The sequence below is a fragment of the Ascidia mentula genome, chromosome 8 (genome assembly GCF_947561715.1).
Source record: "Ascidia mentula chromosome 8, kaAscMent1.1, whole genome shotgun sequence".
NCBI classification, from domain to species: Eukaryota; Metazoa; Chordata; class Ascidiacea; order Phlebobranchia; family Ascidiidae; genus Ascidia; species Ascidia mentula.
Genome location: NC_138573.1, coordinates 1,147,143 through 1,165,613, shown reverse-complemented (window position 1 = coordinate 1,165,613; position 18,471 = coordinate 1,147,143). Strand labels below are relative to the sequence as shown.

Here is an 18,471-nt window from a genome sequence, read left to right as displayed (position 1 = left end):
GTACCAACTCACCTGCTCCTGTGGGGCCACTTACATTGGTGAGACCACGCGCAACCTTGCCATCCGCATGAAGGAGCATCATCCTTCTTCAAAAGCTGAAAGCGAGGTCAGCAACCATCTGTGGGAAAATTCGGATCATCAGGTTAAATTCAATTTGCCCAAAGTTTTACACACCTGTAATATAAAATCTAAATTACTAATTCTGGAAACACTGTACATCCAACACCACAAACCAGTTCTGAACGTGGATGATAGCTCAAAACCTCTTTACCTATTCAACATCTAGGTCCGTACAGCGGCCTGACAAATCGTTAATGATGACGTCGCTGCTGTGCTCCCATGTTGTTGTCACGCGACATGCCTCTGGCTTGTTTGCGTGTTGGTGCTGCTGCTGTTTCCCTTCTGCCTGCTCAGTCCTTTATTACCCTGACGCTTTTCTTGCATGCACTCATTGTAGTACTGATGATGAACGCAGTTAGTGTTCGAAACGTTTACTATTTCTAATGTATAACAGCATTTTAGCTTTGGCTTTCATCTTCAAAGTTATTAACTCCAAATATTTTGCACCCAACAGAGTTTTTTTTGTCAAAGTTTTTTTAGTGTGTATTACGCAACAACAATGACAGTGACGTACACCAACGAAGTGGCAAATGCAAGACTGGGGAGCTTTTTAAAACTCTTTCTTCGACGTCAGGGGAGTTTTTACAAGCTTTTATACAAGTAAGTGATTTTTATTATTATTATATGTAATCAAGGAAATAGGTGTAGAAAACTTCTATACGAAAAGAGATAAATAAAAAGACCCATTTAACTGTCATTCAAGCTGTAAATAATAGCTAAATGCGGTAAAAGCGAGTTTGACCCTTCTTATGTCAAGGGACTCCTTCCTTTGAAAAGCGATTTTAAGCCTGACCGCCAAGGTCCTAATTTTTATTGATATAAAATTGTTTGGTGGTGAAAAAATTTCAAAAATCGCTTCATGATATTGTCTTTGTACTTTCTCACGCAATTTGGGTAAAATATAAGTTTTTAAAACATTTTATTCTGTTCTGCAGAGAATTCCTCATCTACGCCACCCTTTATACCGTGTTTTCTTTGGTTTATCGCTTTGCGCTCCATGGGGAGCAGAAGGAACGCTTCGAGAAATTGTGTCTCTTCTTTCAACACTACACCGAACCTACGTCCATAACTTGGATACTAGGCTAGTTTCAGCTTTTACTTGCTGGATTTGGGTGCGAGACATGACGAACGTTTTGCTGTCAAAGTGCTAGTGGCTGTTTTGGTGTAAAAACGTGACAATCGCTTTTTGAGAACCCTCTCGTTCCATTGTGTTGGCAACATGGGCAGTAAGATTTTTAGGTGGTAATGATAGCTCTTATATTGCAACAAGTCTTATTTTGCCAAGGTTTGTGAAGCCTATGTGATTTGGTTAGAACTGCGATAATCAATATAAATATTACAATAAATGCTGTCGGTTTTGTAAACATTTCTGTGTTATGAGCCTTCTTCGAAAAAGACACACAACCCTAACCTACGTCACAATGCAGGTTTTTACGTCGTAATCGTGGTGGGACGATGGTGGTCTCAGTTGGAAAATCTTCCGTTTCCTGACCGACTGATGATGATCATTGTACCAAATGTACACGGAAATGACGACAGAGGACGGTTGCTTAGAAGGACAATGCTGCGTTACCTTAACCTAGCACAGGTAAACATATTACAGCAAACCAACAGGTGTAACAGGCTGCACACACCATCAGCACAAAGTTTATTCCAAGTTCTGTGTCAAATGAAGATTTTTATACTTTAGACCATGCAACAACCGCTTTGACAACTTAATTTTGCAGTCGCAATATTTGGCGATGTTGAAGTGTGTAACTAGATCGTGTTGGGTTGTTCACGACAATGAGACAAAAACAGCTGAAATGAAAAAAGTTTTATGACGTAATTCTTTGATAAGCTTTTTTTGTCTCATCATCGTAAATAATCTATTGTTTATCGAAAAAACGTCAGGAATTTAGTAAAACTCTCATATTGTTTCTATCACATATAAAGTTGAAAATAAAAGATGGTCTTCATTCTAAAACCACAAAGTACTTATGTTTATTTCTTAAAAGCAACATCTGCCAGTTAAAATTCGTAAATCATAAGGATGATTTCTAATCGAGGTCCAGACAGGAATAAAGACCAGTATTTTGCTGGTTTCAGATACTGACGTATAGGGATGTGTCAACTGTGGTGAAAAAAAGGTTTCCCACCACGAGACACATCGTGGAAGCAGGTTCGTTAACCTCAATAAACTTATTGCGACCTCGCCTGTGATAAGATCAATTCCATAGAAATGTTAAATTATGTTTAGGTTTTATGACCGAGGATGAGTTGAAACGTTATGAAAATGTTAAGACGGAAAATTCGAAATATTGGGTCCCGTTTATGTGGTTAAGCAACTTACTCACCGAAACACGCCAGGAAGGTCGAATAAAAGACGATATGACCTTCAAACTTCTTCTTGAGGTAATAAATTTTTTTCAACTCTTATTATTACGTTGATTCGCGCTTTGTTAAAAGACTATAAAATAACACTTGCAAGTAAAACTCTGTTCTTACCAACACTGCGTATATTTCCGCAGGAACTTAACATGTTTCGTGGATGTTGCGCCCGACTTATCGATTATAATTGGATCAGCGTCCCTCTCGCCTTCACACAGGTATATGTTAGGTTTCAGTAAGAACAAGTTTTGGCTGCGAATTTAGTCAGGGTTAATGTGACGTGATCAATATGTAAATAATTCCTGTAAAAAATAATCTATTAGCTATATTACTACCAGTACCAAAAGTTTCTTCTCATAGGTGTAATAAACATCTATGAACCAATAGAAGTATTATTTAATTATTTAAGCCGCCCACAACCAACTTAGTCGGCTTAGGATATTGTCGAGGAAAATATTAACACAAGCAAACAGGTTTAACTTGACACTATATCGTTTAATTGTGGTTATTCATTTGTAGATGGTGACTGTAGTCGTGTATATGTTCTTTATGTCGACGCTATTGAGCAGCCAGAACTTGGATGTTGCCAAGGGTTACGCGGGTCACGAGTTCGATACGTACGTTCCAGTATTTACAATCGGGCAGTTTTTCGTCTACGTTGGTTCACTCAAGGTGAGTTGCAGGACTTTTTAGTGCCTACTTCAAATAATCAATTGTTGAGGCAATGTTAAACCCTAATGAGTACTTTATTTGCCACGAGTCCTCAAAAGTTGTCATGCAGTGCGAGCTGCATATTCATTCTTTTTTTTTGATTTTAAAAGTCTTTATATTTTCCCAATTGTGTCTTTCTTCAAAATACAGCTAAACTGGTAATAGAAAAAAAACAAGATCTCAAGCAAAATACTGAGTAACGTACGACTTCACATTTACAACACAGGTCGCCGAACAGCTGATAAATCCGTTTGGTGAAGACGACGATGATTTCGAAGTGAATTTTTGCATCGACCGAAACCACGAGGTTACGATGATTGTGGCAGATCAGATGTACGCGAAACATCCAAAACTCGAGAAGGACAAGTTTTGGAACAACCCGAGTGCCGACAATCCCTACCACAACCAAGTCGTATGCGCCGACGACACTGACGATGACGACCGCGACTTCGTGGAGGACCCGGTATCACGTGTTCAGAACGGAAATCACTTCACGCCGAAGGAAATCAACGTTGCCGCCAGGACCAGAATGAGAAAAATCCCAGAGAAATTGGAGGGCGCTCTGTCACCTCAACTCCTGCCAAATCCCTCAGGTAAAGTTTAAAGAAAGTTTACAATGTTTGTATTAACTGGCGTTTAATCTGTGGATCAAATTATATTGAAGCCCTTCTGCTGTGTAAACTCAAGGCAAACCAACAAAGTGGTGGATGTATGTCTTTATATGTAATGCATTTTTGCAGTTAACGAGGTAGACGGCATAGAAAACACCACTCCCATACGTCTCTCCAACATCTTGGAGAAGCCCAACCTCAACGAACCAACCAGGGGTGGGGCATGTGGGCCCGGGACTTCCCCGCATGACGTCACAATGTCGTTTAACAAAAACATCCGTCGGCCCGTTCAAGTGGTGTCGAGCGCCTCTCCATTAAAAGAGATTTGCGTTATTTTGGAAGAACCCCACGATCCCGCCTTAGTTGGTAACCATGGCAACAACCCACCGTCGACCACCATTGATGTCACATCGAGAAAGCCGGGCGCGCAGAAGGGGAACCACCCTGCGATGCAATTAAAACAGAAAGGAGCGGCTGCTTTTGTCATTTGTGATGATGAAGAGTACGGGGAAACCCAAACAAGGATTAGGAGAACAGTTTCGGGGTCGGGGGAGGAAAGGAGTGTCAGAAGTTTCGTTGGAAGAAAAACTGAAACACGTGACGTCACTAAGACCTCACCATCACCTGTTCAGAAGGAAAATCAATTTAGAACAGCGCCGAAGGAAAGGAAAGTAAAAGCGGAGCAAAAGGGAACGATTAAAAAGATTCCGGAAGTGCGAAGTCCCGCCCCACCACCTCGACCAGAGCACCCAGACAAATCGTCCAAATCCTTGATATCAAGTCCCTCAGGTAATGTTTTAAAGAAAGTCTTTTGATTGAATCGATCACAATATTTGTATTAACTGACGTTTAATTTATGGATCAAATTATATTCAAGCCCTTCTGTGTGAACTCAATAAGGCAAACTAATGATTGGTAGATGTATGTTTTAAATCATGCGGAATTTTGCAGGTAATGAAGGAGACGGCACAGACAACTTCACCACCCCAATATCTCCCCTTAATATCTTCGACAAACCCAACCTCGACCAACCAACCAGGAGTGGGGTATGGGGGCCCGGGGCTTCCCCGCGTGATGTAACAATGCCCTTTACCGACGGCCTGCGAAAGCTCCACCAAGTGGTGCCGAGTGCCTCCCCCTCAGCTGCCTCCTCACCTGGTAACCATAGCAACAACCTACCAAAGATCGTCGACACAACAGGAAAGCTGGGCGCGCAGAAGGGGAACCACCTTGTGGTTAAAATTAAACAGAAAGGAGCGACTTTTGTCAGTAGTGATGATAAAGAGGACAGCAAGATCCTTCCAACGACTGTTTCCAGGTCGGAGAAGAGAAGGAGTGGAGTTCCATATGGTGGAGACAAAAGGATGCCAGGAACAGGAGAGTTCACGTGTGAAACTGAAGTGAAATATAAATTACCTGTACCGCAGAAAAATAGGAGTGTTTCCAGGAGCAGTCGACCGAATACTCTCGGAGTAAAGAGTTTGGTCGGAAGAAAAACTGTGGATCGGGATGTTGGGAAAAACACAGAAGAGTTGGAACTTGATGAACTGGTGTTGGAAGCTGACAAAAAAGACACTCAGCCATCCGAGGAAGCAAAATTCCTGACAACGTCTGAACTGGACAGGGAAGAAGAGACTTCCTTGATACAGATTGCGATCGACGAACCAGATGACGAAGAAAGCTTGGATAGTAATACGCCAGTTCTGGTTCTAAGCTGACCCATCCCGTTAATATATAGTGTAATCTATGTAACTTTTTCACTAATTTCGATTGCTTTTGGCGGGAGAATTAACTGTGTTACGCCTATTACTGTATTAAAGCAACGCATCAATATTACCAAAACTGTCATATATTTGTTGCTGAGCCCGTTCATAGGTTGTGGCTCGTAAGTTCAGAATGTTTTTGCGTAACTTTTTTGATCATGTGCCTTGTTTTGTGTTTGCAAGTTTTTTGATGAACCTTTTGCCGTGTACAATTTCTGCACGTGTAGTCTGGTCATAAACTAATGAAAGATTTGTTTCATGTCGGTCAAGTTTCACCAAACAGTAATGTTTCTTAATGGTTACATAGCTTGTCGCAACTCACCACATCCCAATGCATCTGGCACCTGTAAGACGGTGATTAGGAGAAAATTAATTTAGAAAATTACCTTTACATTGCATTTACATTTCGCTGCTTCCTCCTCTGCGTCCGATTTTTTCCTCACAAGTTCCGAGGGTTTTTACGAACATTTTTTACCACATTTGGGTTTCGTGTTGAATGTTTGTGTTGGATGCAGGTTTTTTGTTAAACTCTTTTTGCGCCAAAGTAAAAACCATGATAGATATTTATTCCAGGCGTGGGTTTCATCAAACAAGATATCAAGAAAGTTATGAAGCTGTAAAAGCAAAAGACCTTAAAGCGTTAAACGAATTGTCATGACAACGGCGCAAATGTGGTTGCTAAAAGCATGTTATACTCAAATTAAAGTTGCCATAGCAATAACGTAGCGATCGCGCGAAAGAGTGTTCTTAACAATTCTTCCGCTTTACGGCGCCCTCAAACGACCATCTAGAAGGTCTCGCGTCGTCTCCTGATATAAATGAGGTATTCATGCAATCAACACAAACCAATGGTTACCAACTCCTGATGGCGTAAAACCTAATATGGACAAAGAAATTTTACAGAAAACTGCGCACCAAAGAAAGGCCCTTTTTGCAGCTCACTACATAAAGAAAATGGTTCACTCTATTGCTTATTCTAACATACTCAAAAAGAGTGCAGTGCGCAGTTTTCTGTAAAATAGTTTTGTGGCGAAGAAGTCCATAATGGCGTATTTGACTCAACAATCATGCTCACTTATGAAGAATAACGTGAGATGAAATCGTGCCGCTACATTGTAAGACGACCGCGTCCAAACGCAACAGGAAACTTCGGGAAAAACCTCAGAAATAAGCCACGAGCGTATCGCGCGTGGTAGGGTTTCCTATTCACTCGGCATGCCAGTGTTTAGGTGCAAGGTTGTAATATTTAAGTTTCGACAGGGTTGTCTGGCAAAGCATGAGGGTTTTACCAAGTCAATTTTCCGCTTCTTTCGTTACTCAGTTAAATTAGTGTTTGAGATGCAAAGGTCTTGGGAATACATGTAACTTTGAAGTGTTCGGGTGTAAAGCTACTCTGTTCAGGTTGCCAGAAATTACGTACAAAAAAATAAGTACAGTGGATGTGGTGCTTCTAACTTCAAGTGGTCCCGCTCGGTAATGAATTTCTCATCGAGAAAGTTTCATGTGGCGAATAGGCTGTTTGTCATTCCACGGAAACCCGCGTTGTTAATTTGTTTGTTTTTGTGTTTGAAGACTGATATATATTTAAGTATTGTCAGGGTAGGCTTGAAAGGTAATTTTCCTTACGAAAGGAAACAAGCATAACAGAAGGCGTCACCCATGAAGAAGTTTGAGTTTCTTAAAACAGATACGCCATTTAATGGTTGGATGGAGTCTGTCTTGCTATTGCATCGTACTGGTGCAATAGCAAGACAGACTGGTAGAGTACCGCGTTGTGCAAGTTATTACTAGGGATGCACCGAAAGTTCGGTTTGCCGAATTTATTCGGCCGAAACTAAGATTTTCGCAGTTATTCGGTTTCGGCCGAATGTTTCTGCAAAATTCGGCCGAAACCGAAACTTTTTTACTGCATGTAACGCTGATACCCGAAGTTTAGAAAAGGTTAGAATCATTGTTCAAACTGCACGAATGTGTTCGTTTTATTTGTTTATTTTCACAGACATGATGAAAATCAACTTTAAGCATTTGGCACAGAAGACCAAAAAAGGCTGTATGATAAGATTAGTTCCAACCCAGCACATATTTTGTTTAAATTTATTGTGTTTAAAGAGATGGATACCAAAATTAGTTTCGGTTTATTCGGCCGAAATAATTCGGCAACTTTTGCCGAATATTCGGTTTCGGCCGAATATAAAAATAGCTGTTTCGGTGCATCACTAGTTATTACTAACAAGCCATTTGCGACAAGTTTTCAAGAAAACATAGTGAACAACACGCACGACTTTATTTACGGATGGAATAATATAGTGACTTGGGCGTGAACGTTGTTTTTCATTTCACTTGAGTTTGGGCAAGTCAGCGATGAGATACAAGGCTGAAATAATAAACTTTCGACCAGGAATGTCCGGCTAAATATTCATAGTATGCTATGTTTCCTATAGGAAACAACGTGAATTAAGGTTTTACCAAGTACTTCTTTCGGCTTGTTTCGGAATTCAGTCAAGTTAGGGTTTAGAATGCAACACAAAAAGTGGTCATTGTTTTGTTGAAATGATGTTGGCAAAACAACCACAACCCAGGTTCGGGGATCAACCAGGTGTGAAACACAATATGATAGGTGAATGTCCTACATGTATTTTATGGTAAAGGCTATTTTTCAGCCTCATTCGAGTTGTGGCACCAGAGTAATTGGTATGTTTGTACGTAGCTGCTGTGGCCAAATTAAAAACTAGTAGTCCACCGGTTGGCCTATTGTTAACAGTGTTTTGTCTAGTTATGCCTTAGAAATGATAGAAAAACAAAAATCGACCACATAAAGAGCAAGAGATTATAAAGAGACAAGCGCGATGTGTTTCGGAGCAAGAAGGTTTCGGCAAGAGAGTGTACCGCAGTTAAATTCAGAACCCAACAAACACCAAACGATGCGTTTCACATAGCGCCACTCACGTCGCGGCGGAAAGATTGTATGTAGCACTTTGATCGGCAGGATGGTAGATTTGTCAGCGCGTGAAGAAAAACGGAAAGTTTTAAGTAAAACCTCACAGCAAAGCGATGGAAAATTACCAACAGGTGTGTGTGTGACAGGTGCGTGACACATGTGACTCGTGACAAGGTGCGAACAATAGAAATAAAGAATGGTCCACCGATTTTGGCTGTTTCCCGTTTACTGGAGATTGGGCAAGTCAGCGTTCAGGTGAAAGGCTTGATAGTTTGGGCAGGGTTGTCTCACAAGGTGTGTTAGTTTATGGTAGGAAGCTGGTTTCAAACACAAAATATCACTATAAACAGCCATATTCAATAAAAATTAAGGATTAACTGTTTTTTTCATAGGTTTTTAAGTGTGTATTACGTAACAATAATGACGTATGCCAACGAAGTGGCAAATACAAGACCGAGGAGCTTTTTAAAACTCTTTGTTCGATGTCGGGGGAGTTTTTACAAGCTTTTATACAAGTAAGTAATTTTTATTATTATTATGTAATAAAGGAAATAGTGCTAAAGAACTTCTATACGAAAAGAGATAAATAAAAAGACCCATTTAACTGTCATTCAAGCTGTAAATAAAAGCTAAATGCGGCAAAAAGCGAGTTGGACCCTTCTTATGTCAAAGAACTTGTTGCTTTGAAAAGCGATATTAATTTTTATTGATATAAAATTGTTTGGTGGTGAAAAAAAATCCAAGAATCGCTTCATGATATTGTCTTTGTACTTTCTCACGCAATTTGGGTAAAATATAAGTTTTTGAAACATTTTATTCTGTTCTGCAGAGAATTCCTCATCTACGCCACCCTTTATACCGTGTTTTCTTTGGTTTATCGCTTTGCACTCCTTGGGGAACAGAAGGAACGCTTCGAGAAGTTGTGTCTTCACTTTCGAAACTACACCGAGCATACGTCCATAACTTGGATACTAGGCAAGTTTCAGCGTGTACTTGCTGGATTTGGGTGCGAGACATGACGAACGAGTTTTGCTATCAAAGTGCTAGTGGCTGTTTTGGTGTAAAAACGTGACAATCGCTTTTTGAGAGCCCTCTCGTTCCATTGTGTTGGCAACATGGGCAGTAAGATTTTTAGGTGTTAATGATAGCTCTTATATTGCAACAAGTCTTATTTTGCCAAGGTTTTTGAAGCCTATGTGATTTGGTGAGAGCTGCGATAATCAATATAAATATTACAATAAATGCTGAGGGTTTTGTTAACATTTTTATGCTATGAGCCTCTTTAGAAAAAGACACACATCCCTGACCTACGTCACAATGCAGGTTTTTACCTCGTATGCGTGGTAGGAAGATGGTGGTCACAGTTCCAAAATCTTCCATTTCCTGACAGACTGATAATGATTATTGTACCAAATGTACACGGAAATGACGACAGAGGACGGTTGCTGAGAAGGACAATGCTGCGTTACCTTAACCTTGCACAGGTAAATATTTTGCAGCAAACCAACAGGTGTAAAAGGCCGCACACACCATCAGTACAAAGTTTATTCCAAGTTCTGTGTCAAATGAAGATATTTTTACTTATGACGTAATTCTTTTACAAGCTTTTTTTGTCTCATCATCGTAAATAATCTATTGTTTATCGAAAAAACGTCAGGAATTTAGTAAAACAGTGCTTTCATATAATTACCATCACATATAAAGTTGAAAATATAAGATGTTCTTAATATATAACATCCTAAAACCACAAAGTACTTATGTTTATTTCTTAAAAGCAACATCTGCCAGTTAAAATTCGTAAATCATAAGGATGATTTCTAATCGAGGTCCAGACAGGAATAAAGACCAGTATTTTGCTGGTTTCAGATACTGACGTATAGGGATGTGTCAACTGTGGCGAAAGAGAAGTTTCGCACCACGAGACACATCGTGGAAGCAGGTTCGTTAACCCCAATAAACTTATTGCGACCTCGCCTGTGATAAGATCAATTCCATAGAAATGTTAAATTATGTTTAGGTTTTATGACCGAGGATGAGTTGAAACGTTATGAAAATGTTAAGATGGAAAATTCGAAATATTGGGTCCCGCTCATGTGGTTAAGCAACTTATTCACCGAAACACGCCAGGAAGGTCGAATAAAAGACGATATGACCTTCAAACTTCTTCTTGAGGTAATAAATTTTTTTCAACTCTTATCATTACGTTGATTCGCACTTTGTTAAAAGACTATAAAATAACACTTGCAAGTAAAACTTTGTTCTTACCAACACTGCGTATATTTCCGCAGGAACTTAACATGTTTCGTGGATGTTGCGCCCGACTTATCGGTTATAATTGGATCAGCGTCCCTCTCGCCTTCACACAGGTATATGTTAGGTTTCAGTAAGAACAAGTTTTGGCTGCGAATTTAGTCAGGGTTAATGTGACGTGATCAATATGTAAATAATTCCTATAAAAAATAATCTATTAGCTATATTACTACCAGTACCAAAAGTTTCTTCTCATAGGTTTAATAAACATCTATGAACCAATAGAAGTATTATTCAATTATTTAAGTCGCCCATAACCAACTTAATTAGTTGGCTTAGGATATTGTCGAGGAAAATATTAACACAAGCAAACAGGTTTAACTTGACACTATATCGTTTTAATTGTGGTAATTCATTTGTAGGTGGTGACTGTAGTCGTGTATATGTTCTTTATGTCGACGCTATTAAGCCGCCAGTACTTGGATGTTGCCAAAGGTTACGCAGGTCACGAGATCGATATATACGTTCCAGTATTCACAATCGGGCAGTTTTTCGTCTACGTTGGTTCTTTCAAGGTGAGTTGAAGGGCTTTTAAATGGCGACTTTAAGTAGTCAAATGATTATAGATGAGGGAATGTTAAACCCTAATGAATACATTATTTGCCACGAATCCTTAAAAGATGACATGCAGTGCGAGCAGCATGTTCATTCTTTATATTGATTTTAAAAGTCTTTATATTTTCTTAAATTGATTCTTTCTTCAAAATACAGCTAAACTGGTAATAGAAAAAAACCAAGATCTCAAGCAAAATACTGAGTAACAGACGACTTCACATTTACAACACAGGTTGCCGAACAGCTGATAAACCCGTTTGGTGAAGACGACGATGATTTCGAAGTGAATTTTTGCATCGACCGAAACCACGAGGTGACGATGATTGTGGCAGATCAGATGTACGCGAAACCCTTCTGTGTTAACTCAATAAGGCAAATGATTGGTAGATGTATGTTTTAGAGTATGCGAAATTTTGCAGGGGACGAAGGAGACGGCACAGACAACTTCACCACTCCCACATCTCCCCTCAATATCTTCGACAAACCCAACCTCGACCAACCAACCAGGAGTGGGGTATGGCCGATACAACAAGAAAGCTGGACGCGCGAAAATGAGGATCGGAATGTTGGGAACAACACAGATGAGTTGGAACTTGATGAACTGGTGTTGGAAGCTGACAAAAAAGACACTCAGCCATCCGAGGAAGCAAAATTTCGTCTAAACTGCACAACGAAGCACCAGATGACGAAGAATGCATAGATAGTAAGACGCCGTTAGTTCCCAGTTGCATAGTAACAATGCCGGATTAACCACCATACCTACACAAACAAGCCACGTGCCGTGGGACCATCCAAAATCCAGGCCATTTAAAAAACTTTGACGTAAGTTCAACGGTCAACAAATTTATCTTCTCATCGAGAGTTAATTTCTTCACAAACATGATTCCAAAAAATTCATTGACATATTTGTTTATGTGTGTTTTACTTGGTTGACTTAATACGTTGGTATTTTTAAGCCACCTGTTACAATTTGCCTTAGGGACAACAGAGTCTAAGGCCGGGTCCACACTCACGCTTTGCGCCGGCGGATTCTTTGTTTGTTTCATTATACGCCGGCGTGCGGGCGTACGCTTGGGACAATCAAACAAACAAGGAATTCGCAGGCGCAAAGCGTGAGTGTGGACCCGGCCTTAAATTCAACACGGCCTTGTACGCCTATTACTATATCTTCCAAGGGTTAGCTTCTCGACAATCACTTTTGGCTCTAAAGCTGGCCCATCCCGTTAATATAAAGTGTAATATGTGTAATTTTTTTCACTAATTTCGATTGCTTTTGGCGGGAGAATTAACTATGTTACGCCTATTACTGTATTAAAGCAAAGCATTAATATTACCAAAACTGTCATATATTTGTTGCCAAGCCCGTTCATAGGTTGTGGCTGGTAAGTTCAGAATGTTTTTTAGATCATGTGCCTTGTTTTGTGTTTGCAAGTTTTTAGATGAACTTTTTGATGTAGATAATTTCTGCACGTGTAGTCTGGTCATAAACTAATAAAAGATTTGTTTCATGTCGGTCAAGTTTCACCAAACAGTAATGTTTCTCAATGGTTACATAGCTCGTCGCAACTCACCACCTCCCAATGCATCTGGCACCTGCAAGACGGTGATTAGGAGAAAATTAATTTAGAATAATTACCTTTACATTGGCGCCCAATTTGTGGTTTTATAGGTTCATGTTTCACGTTGTTTATGTGTGTAATAAATGTTCGTGTGAAATAACAAATGGTCTAATAGAATTTTTGTTGGATCAGCAAAGATAACACAGCACATAAACAGCGGGAAATCTCCTGAAGGGGATTTTTTTGCACATTTATTTTAAAACAGCTCTGACTTCCTTGCATATGTTTTAGAACAAGCCTATTAGCAAACTATTACTGAAATAGATGTGCTTTTCAGAATTTTGTTTTTAATAAATAGAAATTCACAAACATGCACAAGAATCAAATAACATAAAACAAATTTGCACTCCAAAGAAAGCAATACTGCATCAATTGATTCCAAAACGTTACAAAATAAAACCTAAACAAATTGCCCACATTGCTACAAAGCACATATTATCCAAAAAAAACTGAAATAAAAGTGCACACTCATTATTTCAGTTGCATGTAATACTGTTTACTTATTTCACAGTTGCAAGCCACCACCCCAGTAGCTATATTTACTGTTTATAGGGAGTGGTTTAAACCTATCTGAACTGTGATAAGCTTTTATCTGTGGAATTGCAAGAAAGTTGTTGTAATACTCAGCAGTGTTTTGAGGGCAATCCTTTTCAAAGTTTGGAAACATTAGCTTTATTTGGTGCAAGGTTTCAAACAATGCAAAATCAACAAAAGTAAGTTTGTCACCAGTAAGCCAAGAACCTTTACCCATGAAATTCCCAAAACAGCACATTTGCTTGGTGAACTTGTCATAAAACTTTGACTTGTTGGATTCAAAATTTTCATCAGTGGAATAGTAAGCAAGGTTAATGAACCAATACCGAACATCTTCAATGACACCCTGAAGTAAATCACATTGCATTTCTTGTTGTGTTGTTAAAGGATGCAAAGTTTTATGTTTCCGTGCCAGATAACGCATTATGGCCCAACTCTCAGTCAGTTTGATTTCCCCATCAATTAAATATGGCACATTGGGAAAGTCAAGCCCAAGGTCAACTTTGTCATGTTGCCATTCCTTGCGTTCATAATGTGGAGCGTTCCCTGTGAGGTAAAGTTTGTTTACATAATCTACTTCTAAAAACTCAAACATGAGTCTAATTGGCTCAGCAAGACATCTGATATCCCAATAACCTAAAACAGGTTTGCCCATCTTGTTGTTACGTATATATTTGGCAGTGTATTTTGAACTGATTTTCTAAAGAATAAAAAAAGTTTTTGAGCTGCAACCTTGGTCCACACCTTCTCTGCAAACTTTCTTTTTTATTTCTTTTTTTTAACAACAAAATAAATGCATGTCATAGCAAGCCTTTGTCTTGAAAAAAACAAACCAGGGCATTTTAAGCAACACAAAAGTTACCCAATGTAAAAAAATGCTTTACAAAATTACAAGACAACTGGTTAAGAAGAAGTGTTAATTCTTGACCCTATACGCATGTTAATATGTTTACATTTGTCACATGGTCACATTCCAACATAGAAATTTTGTCCAAGGTTTTTTAAATCTTGGATCTCATCTCAGATTGCTAAGCATTGTTTTCGGGTAGTGTGGAGCTTCCACCCCAGTAGTAGTATTTGCTGTTCACTGGCAGGGCTTTGAAACGACTTGATGTTCTGTAAGCTTTGATGGCAGGGAGTGACTGGAATCGAAGTAAGTATTCCCGGATGTTTTTAGGGCAGTTTTCGTCAAAGTTGGGAAACATGAGTTTGATTTGATCAAGTAACTCAAAGAGTGCAAAATCGACGAAGGTCAATTGCTCCCCGACAAGCCATCGCTTTTCCGTCAGGTATTTGCTGAACAAGTCTAACAATCTTATTAACTTTTTAAAGAACTCCTTCTTTCGAGGCAGAAAATTTTCCGACGTGGATTGCCAAGCAACAAACCAAAAATCGTGTCGTAAATCCTCAATAACCCCTTGCAACATGTCGCATTGTGTTTCTCCCTCTGCATTATCTGGAAACAAGACCTTGTACTTTCTTGCAAGGTACCGTGTTATTGCCCAACTCTCGGTCAATCTTAAGTCACCGTCGATTAGGTAAGGAACGTTAGGAAATTCAAAGCCCAGGGAATCGTCGTATTTGTCTTTCTTCCATTCTTTACGCTCATAAGTCGGAGCGTCGCCGGTTAAATAATGCTTATTTGTATATTCTACTCCTAAATACTCAAACATTAAGCGTATATGTTCAGCGAGGCACCGAACATCCCAATATGCTAAAACGGGCTTTCCACTGCTCATTGCAATATTTTCAAATAATTTGCTTTTTCCTTGGGTCTCTGTAAAAAGGAAAATTCAAAAAGGGATATAACCAGCATTTCTTAGATGTTTACTTCATGCATTTGGCATTTTAAACCGACCGTAATCAATTGGTACGCTGCAAAACCGAACCAAAGGTCAGTGCAAATGCAATGACAACAAGATTGCTGTTACTATTTTATTACTGCGTTAATACGCACATACGTGATGTCAAATTTCATGCAAACCGTGAACGAATTTACCTTTCCACCCAAGCCAAAAAGCGCCTTATTGGGCTTGTGTACTGGCAAAGTGTTCCTAATTTTAGAAATCTTTTGTAAACTTCGTGCAACCAAATACCATCTACAATACTGGCAGAATTTTCTTTTGCATCAAAGCAGTCGCGGTTTTAACGAGCTTTCAGCAAAGATAAAACAAAAACAGTTAAACTCCGTAGTTGACCTGCAAATCCTGCACAACGCCACGAAAAACTTGCAACGTGTTGCAAAACCAGCGTTACGCTTAATTGGGCGAGCCGTGCTGGGTTATTCGCGTTTTTTGGTGGCTCTTGCGGTTCGGAGAAATTCCCGTGTGTTTTAAATGCTTTCTTGTGCACAAAACACACTTTTTGAACAATGCAAATTGATGATATAAGACAAATATTACGTCATAAACAAGTTGTTGCATTGACAATTGTCTTAGTGTTCCCCCTTTGTATTAGTTTGTGGAAGTGGGATATTACACCAAACTGATAGGTTTACAATACACTAAAATCATGGAGCTTTTGGGCGTGGCTGATATGTATTTCATTGCGAAAAACTTCTGATAACACTGAACATTGCCTAACAAACTTTTTCCCAGCAAAGGAAGTTTGTGGAACTGTTGTCCGCTGTGGGCTATTCATGCATATATTTAGACATAACATCAAACCAAATTAAAAAATATTTTGCAGTTTGACAAAAGCATATAGGTGGCACGAACTTGTTTTTTTGCACCCAAAACTTGGGTAAAAAACATCTTGCTAACCAACAAATCCAACCCAACAGTGGTTACAGCAAGCCAAACTCAACCATGCCTGTCGTTCAGGGCACGCAACAAATTCCTACCATAAGCAACGAACAATGACACAATGAATTAGACTGGGAAACAAATAGCTGCCACACACCCAAACACGTGCAGTTGTGGATCATACCGGTGGTCGACAAGCTTTGACATATCCCGCAACACTCTTTGCCGTATGGAAATTATTGGCGCTATACCATCGAAAAATTATATGACACCGTTGAAAAACGTCATTTCGAAAAAATTGGCCCACGGGTTGAACACTACTGGAATAAGCGTTGATATCTTGAAGTTATCATAAACTTATACCAATTGATTGTTTAAAATCAGCAATTCGTATCCAACAACAAAGCTATGAAAAATCGATGGAGAAACCGATACTGTCTCTAAAAATGCAAAGAAACACATTTTGTTAAGTGTTGTGAATAAAAGCACTATGTATGTTGACATTATGGTTACCTTATTGGCCACCATACCCGGTCGAACGTCTCTGAGATCTTTAACTGTTCGGAAAATATCCACATCGCCCAACTGCGTTTCGGCGGCCAGTGCGAGTTTCATAGCAGCAAGAAACAAACCGGTGCGGGTCGAACCATCACTAATAACAATCCAAGTAAAACGCTCGTTCATTACAAGATACTTTTGCCCAACTGTGTGTTAAACATACAAGCACATTTATTTTGTTGTTGTGGCAAAGTTCAACTTACACGCAGTTCACCAATAGAGTTCCCCCACGGTTGTGGTGAATCCTACGCGTTATCCTCACAAACTCAAGAAAAGTTTCACAACTACTTGGCACATTGTGCTCCCTCCAATCCTTGTAATGCAGTTGAATAATTTCAAACTAAAAACAACAATTTGGTAATATACACTAGGTTTGCTAGTTTTTACAGTAATAGGTAATTCCTATCAGCCAGACACACAAAAAAATCTGCTTAAACAAGGGGGGAGGCTTGAAACCCCCTACAATCTCAAGCGATCACGCACTGGCACATTTTCCCCCCCTAAAGTGTCTTGCAAAAAATAAGGAGGGTTTCTTCCAAAGGTTTCCGCAAACAGCTAATTGTGTTCACATAAAAATGAGGTAACAGTTCCTTTTATGAAGGTAAATTCATATCAGCAAGACACACAGCTTAATGGGAGGATGTGTAGGTGTGGTACTCCAGGCCTCATGAACACTATGGTTTGCATTGAAACCAAGGGATTTTTACCTCAAAGGCATGCACCTACAAGCTTATGGAACCTCCAAACGTTGACACAAATAGCTGAACATGAGGTAACAGTTACCTGCCCAACATACAACTTTCTTTCAATAACGGTTGGATTGACTGGAATCTGTTTGATGAGTTTGACGGTGTGGCGTCCATATTGGGTTTGCTGACCTACTGATGTGGGCCAGTAGCTGGGAGTTGACTGTCCACATACAAAAGGATTAAAATAAACTATTCTATGTTTGCAACTTTCTTTTGAAAAGTATGATTTGAAAGCAGCAACTTTTAGCAAAACAGGCACAACAGACCAAAAAGAAAAATGATGCACAAAATGCTCACACAAATTCAGCAAAGGTCAATTAAAAGCAAATATTTAGATAAAATTCATTTAAAAGCCAAGTCCTATGTGCAGATTATTTGACAATTTATAATGTCAAAATTATGTCAACAAACTAATACCATTATATTTGGTTCATCTCCTGACAGCAAAATGACAACACAAGTTTGGTGTCCAACTACCACATCATAGAACCCCTCAACAACATTTGGAAGAGGATATTGCATGGCCAACGCATTTTCTCCATTTGTAAAGTTCTGAATTCAGTGATATAATATTTGCTTGCTACATTGAGTTACCCAGGCAATTATAAAAAAGGTGACATTGATGACGTTAATACAAGTTATTTACACACCTTGTAAATTGAACCATTATAGTAGAAGTGGGAGGAATTTTGTTGTCTAATTTGCACAAGATATCTGTCATCTGTTAGAAAGAGGCTTAATGTCAACAACTAAATAACAACTACACTAAATAATAAGTACATGGCAAAATGGTGATGTCACAATTTCTTAATTTATTGGATTCAAGACTTGCAATGCCTTGAGAGTTATCAATTGGTTTTATCCAATCCAGCATTTTGTACTCTCTCTC

At 39.2% G+C, this 18,471-nt stretch overlaps 3 protein-coding genes and 2 pseudogenes across 4 annotated transcripts in view; 2 read left to right on the top strand and 3 right to left on the bottom strand.

Annotated features, from left to right (window-relative positions):
• Positions 1-609: 609 nt before the first annotated feature.
• Positions 610-5,530, top strand: LOC145910703 (uncharacterized). The gene is made up of 10 exons (XM_082997898.1): positions 610-720; positions 1,056-1,201; positions 1,548-1,708; positions 2,209-2,281; positions 2,360-2,514; positions 2,631-2,708; positions 3,010-3,162; positions 3,428-3,794; positions 3,942-4,601; positions 4,764-5,530. The coding sequence occupies exons 1-10, from the start codon at positions 620-622 to the stop codon at positions 5,528-5,530; spliced, it is 2,661 nt and encodes an 886-aa protein (XP_082854024.1). The 5' UTR covers positions 610-619.
• A 4,342-nt stretch (positions 5,531-9,872) lies between these two features.
• Positions 9,873-12,373, top strand: LOC145912249 (bestrophin-2a-like). The gene is made up of 7 exons (XM_082999663.1): positions 9,873-9,997; positions 10,380-10,452; positions 10,531-10,685; positions 10,802-10,879; positions 11,186-11,338; positions 11,611-11,691; positions 11,798-12,373. Exons 1-7 carry the CDS (start codon positions 9,911-9,913, stop codon positions 12,038-12,040), a joined length of 870 nt encoding a protein of 289 aa, XP_082855789.1. The 5' UTR covers positions 9,873-9,910; the 3' UTR covers positions 12,041-12,373.
• Positions 12,374-13,367: 994 nt separating this feature from the next.
• LOC145911614 (glutathione S-transferase B pseudogene) lies at positions 13,368-14,187 on the bottom strand (annotated as a pseudogene).
• Positions 14,188-14,513: 326 nt separating this feature from the next.
• Positions 14,514-15,294, bottom strand: LOC145911613 (glutathione S-transferase Mu 4 pseudogene; annotated as a pseudogene).
• Positions 15,295-16,094: 800 nt separating this feature from the next.
• The window catches only part of LOC145912638 (receptor-type tyrosine-protein phosphatase epsilon-like), a 29,791-nt gene continuing 27,414 nt past the window's right edge, over positions 16,095-18,471 (bottom strand). The window contains exons 19-22 of one of the 2 annotated variants that reach the window (XM_083000183.1): positions 17,617-17,742; positions 17,037-17,173; positions 16,789-16,927; positions 16,095-16,715 (exon numbers count right to left, since the gene is read on the bottom strand). In XM_083000183.1, coding sequence (XP_082856309.1) covers positions 16,656-16,715; positions 16,789-16,927; positions 17,037-17,173; positions 17,617-17,742 — 462 coding nt within the window. In that variant the 3' untranslated portion in view covers positions 16,095-16,655. The remainder of the gene's footprint in view (positions 16,716-16,788; positions 16,928-17,036; positions 17,174-17,616; positions 17,743-18,471) is intronic. The other variant, XM_083000181.1, reaches the window with a different exon arrangement.

Bases quoted from the DNA above. Each gene is read 5' to 3' on its own strand.
- LOC145912249 (XM_082999663.1), top strand. From the start codon at position 9,911: ATGATTATTGTACCAAATGTACACGGAAATGACGACAGAGGACGGTTG. The intron at 10,686-10,801 runs GTAATAAATTTT...ATATTTCCGCAG, and splicing joins CCTTCAAACTTCTTCTTGAG to GAACTTAACATGTTTCGTGG. The intron at 10,880-11,185 runs GTATATGTTAGG...ATTCATTTGTAG, and splicing joins TCCCTCTCGCCTTCACACAG to GTGGTGACTGTAGTCGTGTA.
- LOC145910703 (XM_082997898.1), top strand. From the start codon at position 620: ATGACAGTGACGTACACCAACGAAGTGGCAAATGCAAGACTGGGGAGC. The intron at 2,282-2,359 runs GTTCGTTAACCT...AATTATGTTTAG, and splicing joins GAGACACATCGTGGAAGCAG to GTTTTATGACCGAGGATGAG. The intron at 2,709-3,009 runs GTATATGTTAGG...ATTCATTTGTAG, and splicing joins TCCCTCTCGCCTTCACACAG to ATGGTGACTGTAGTCGTGTA.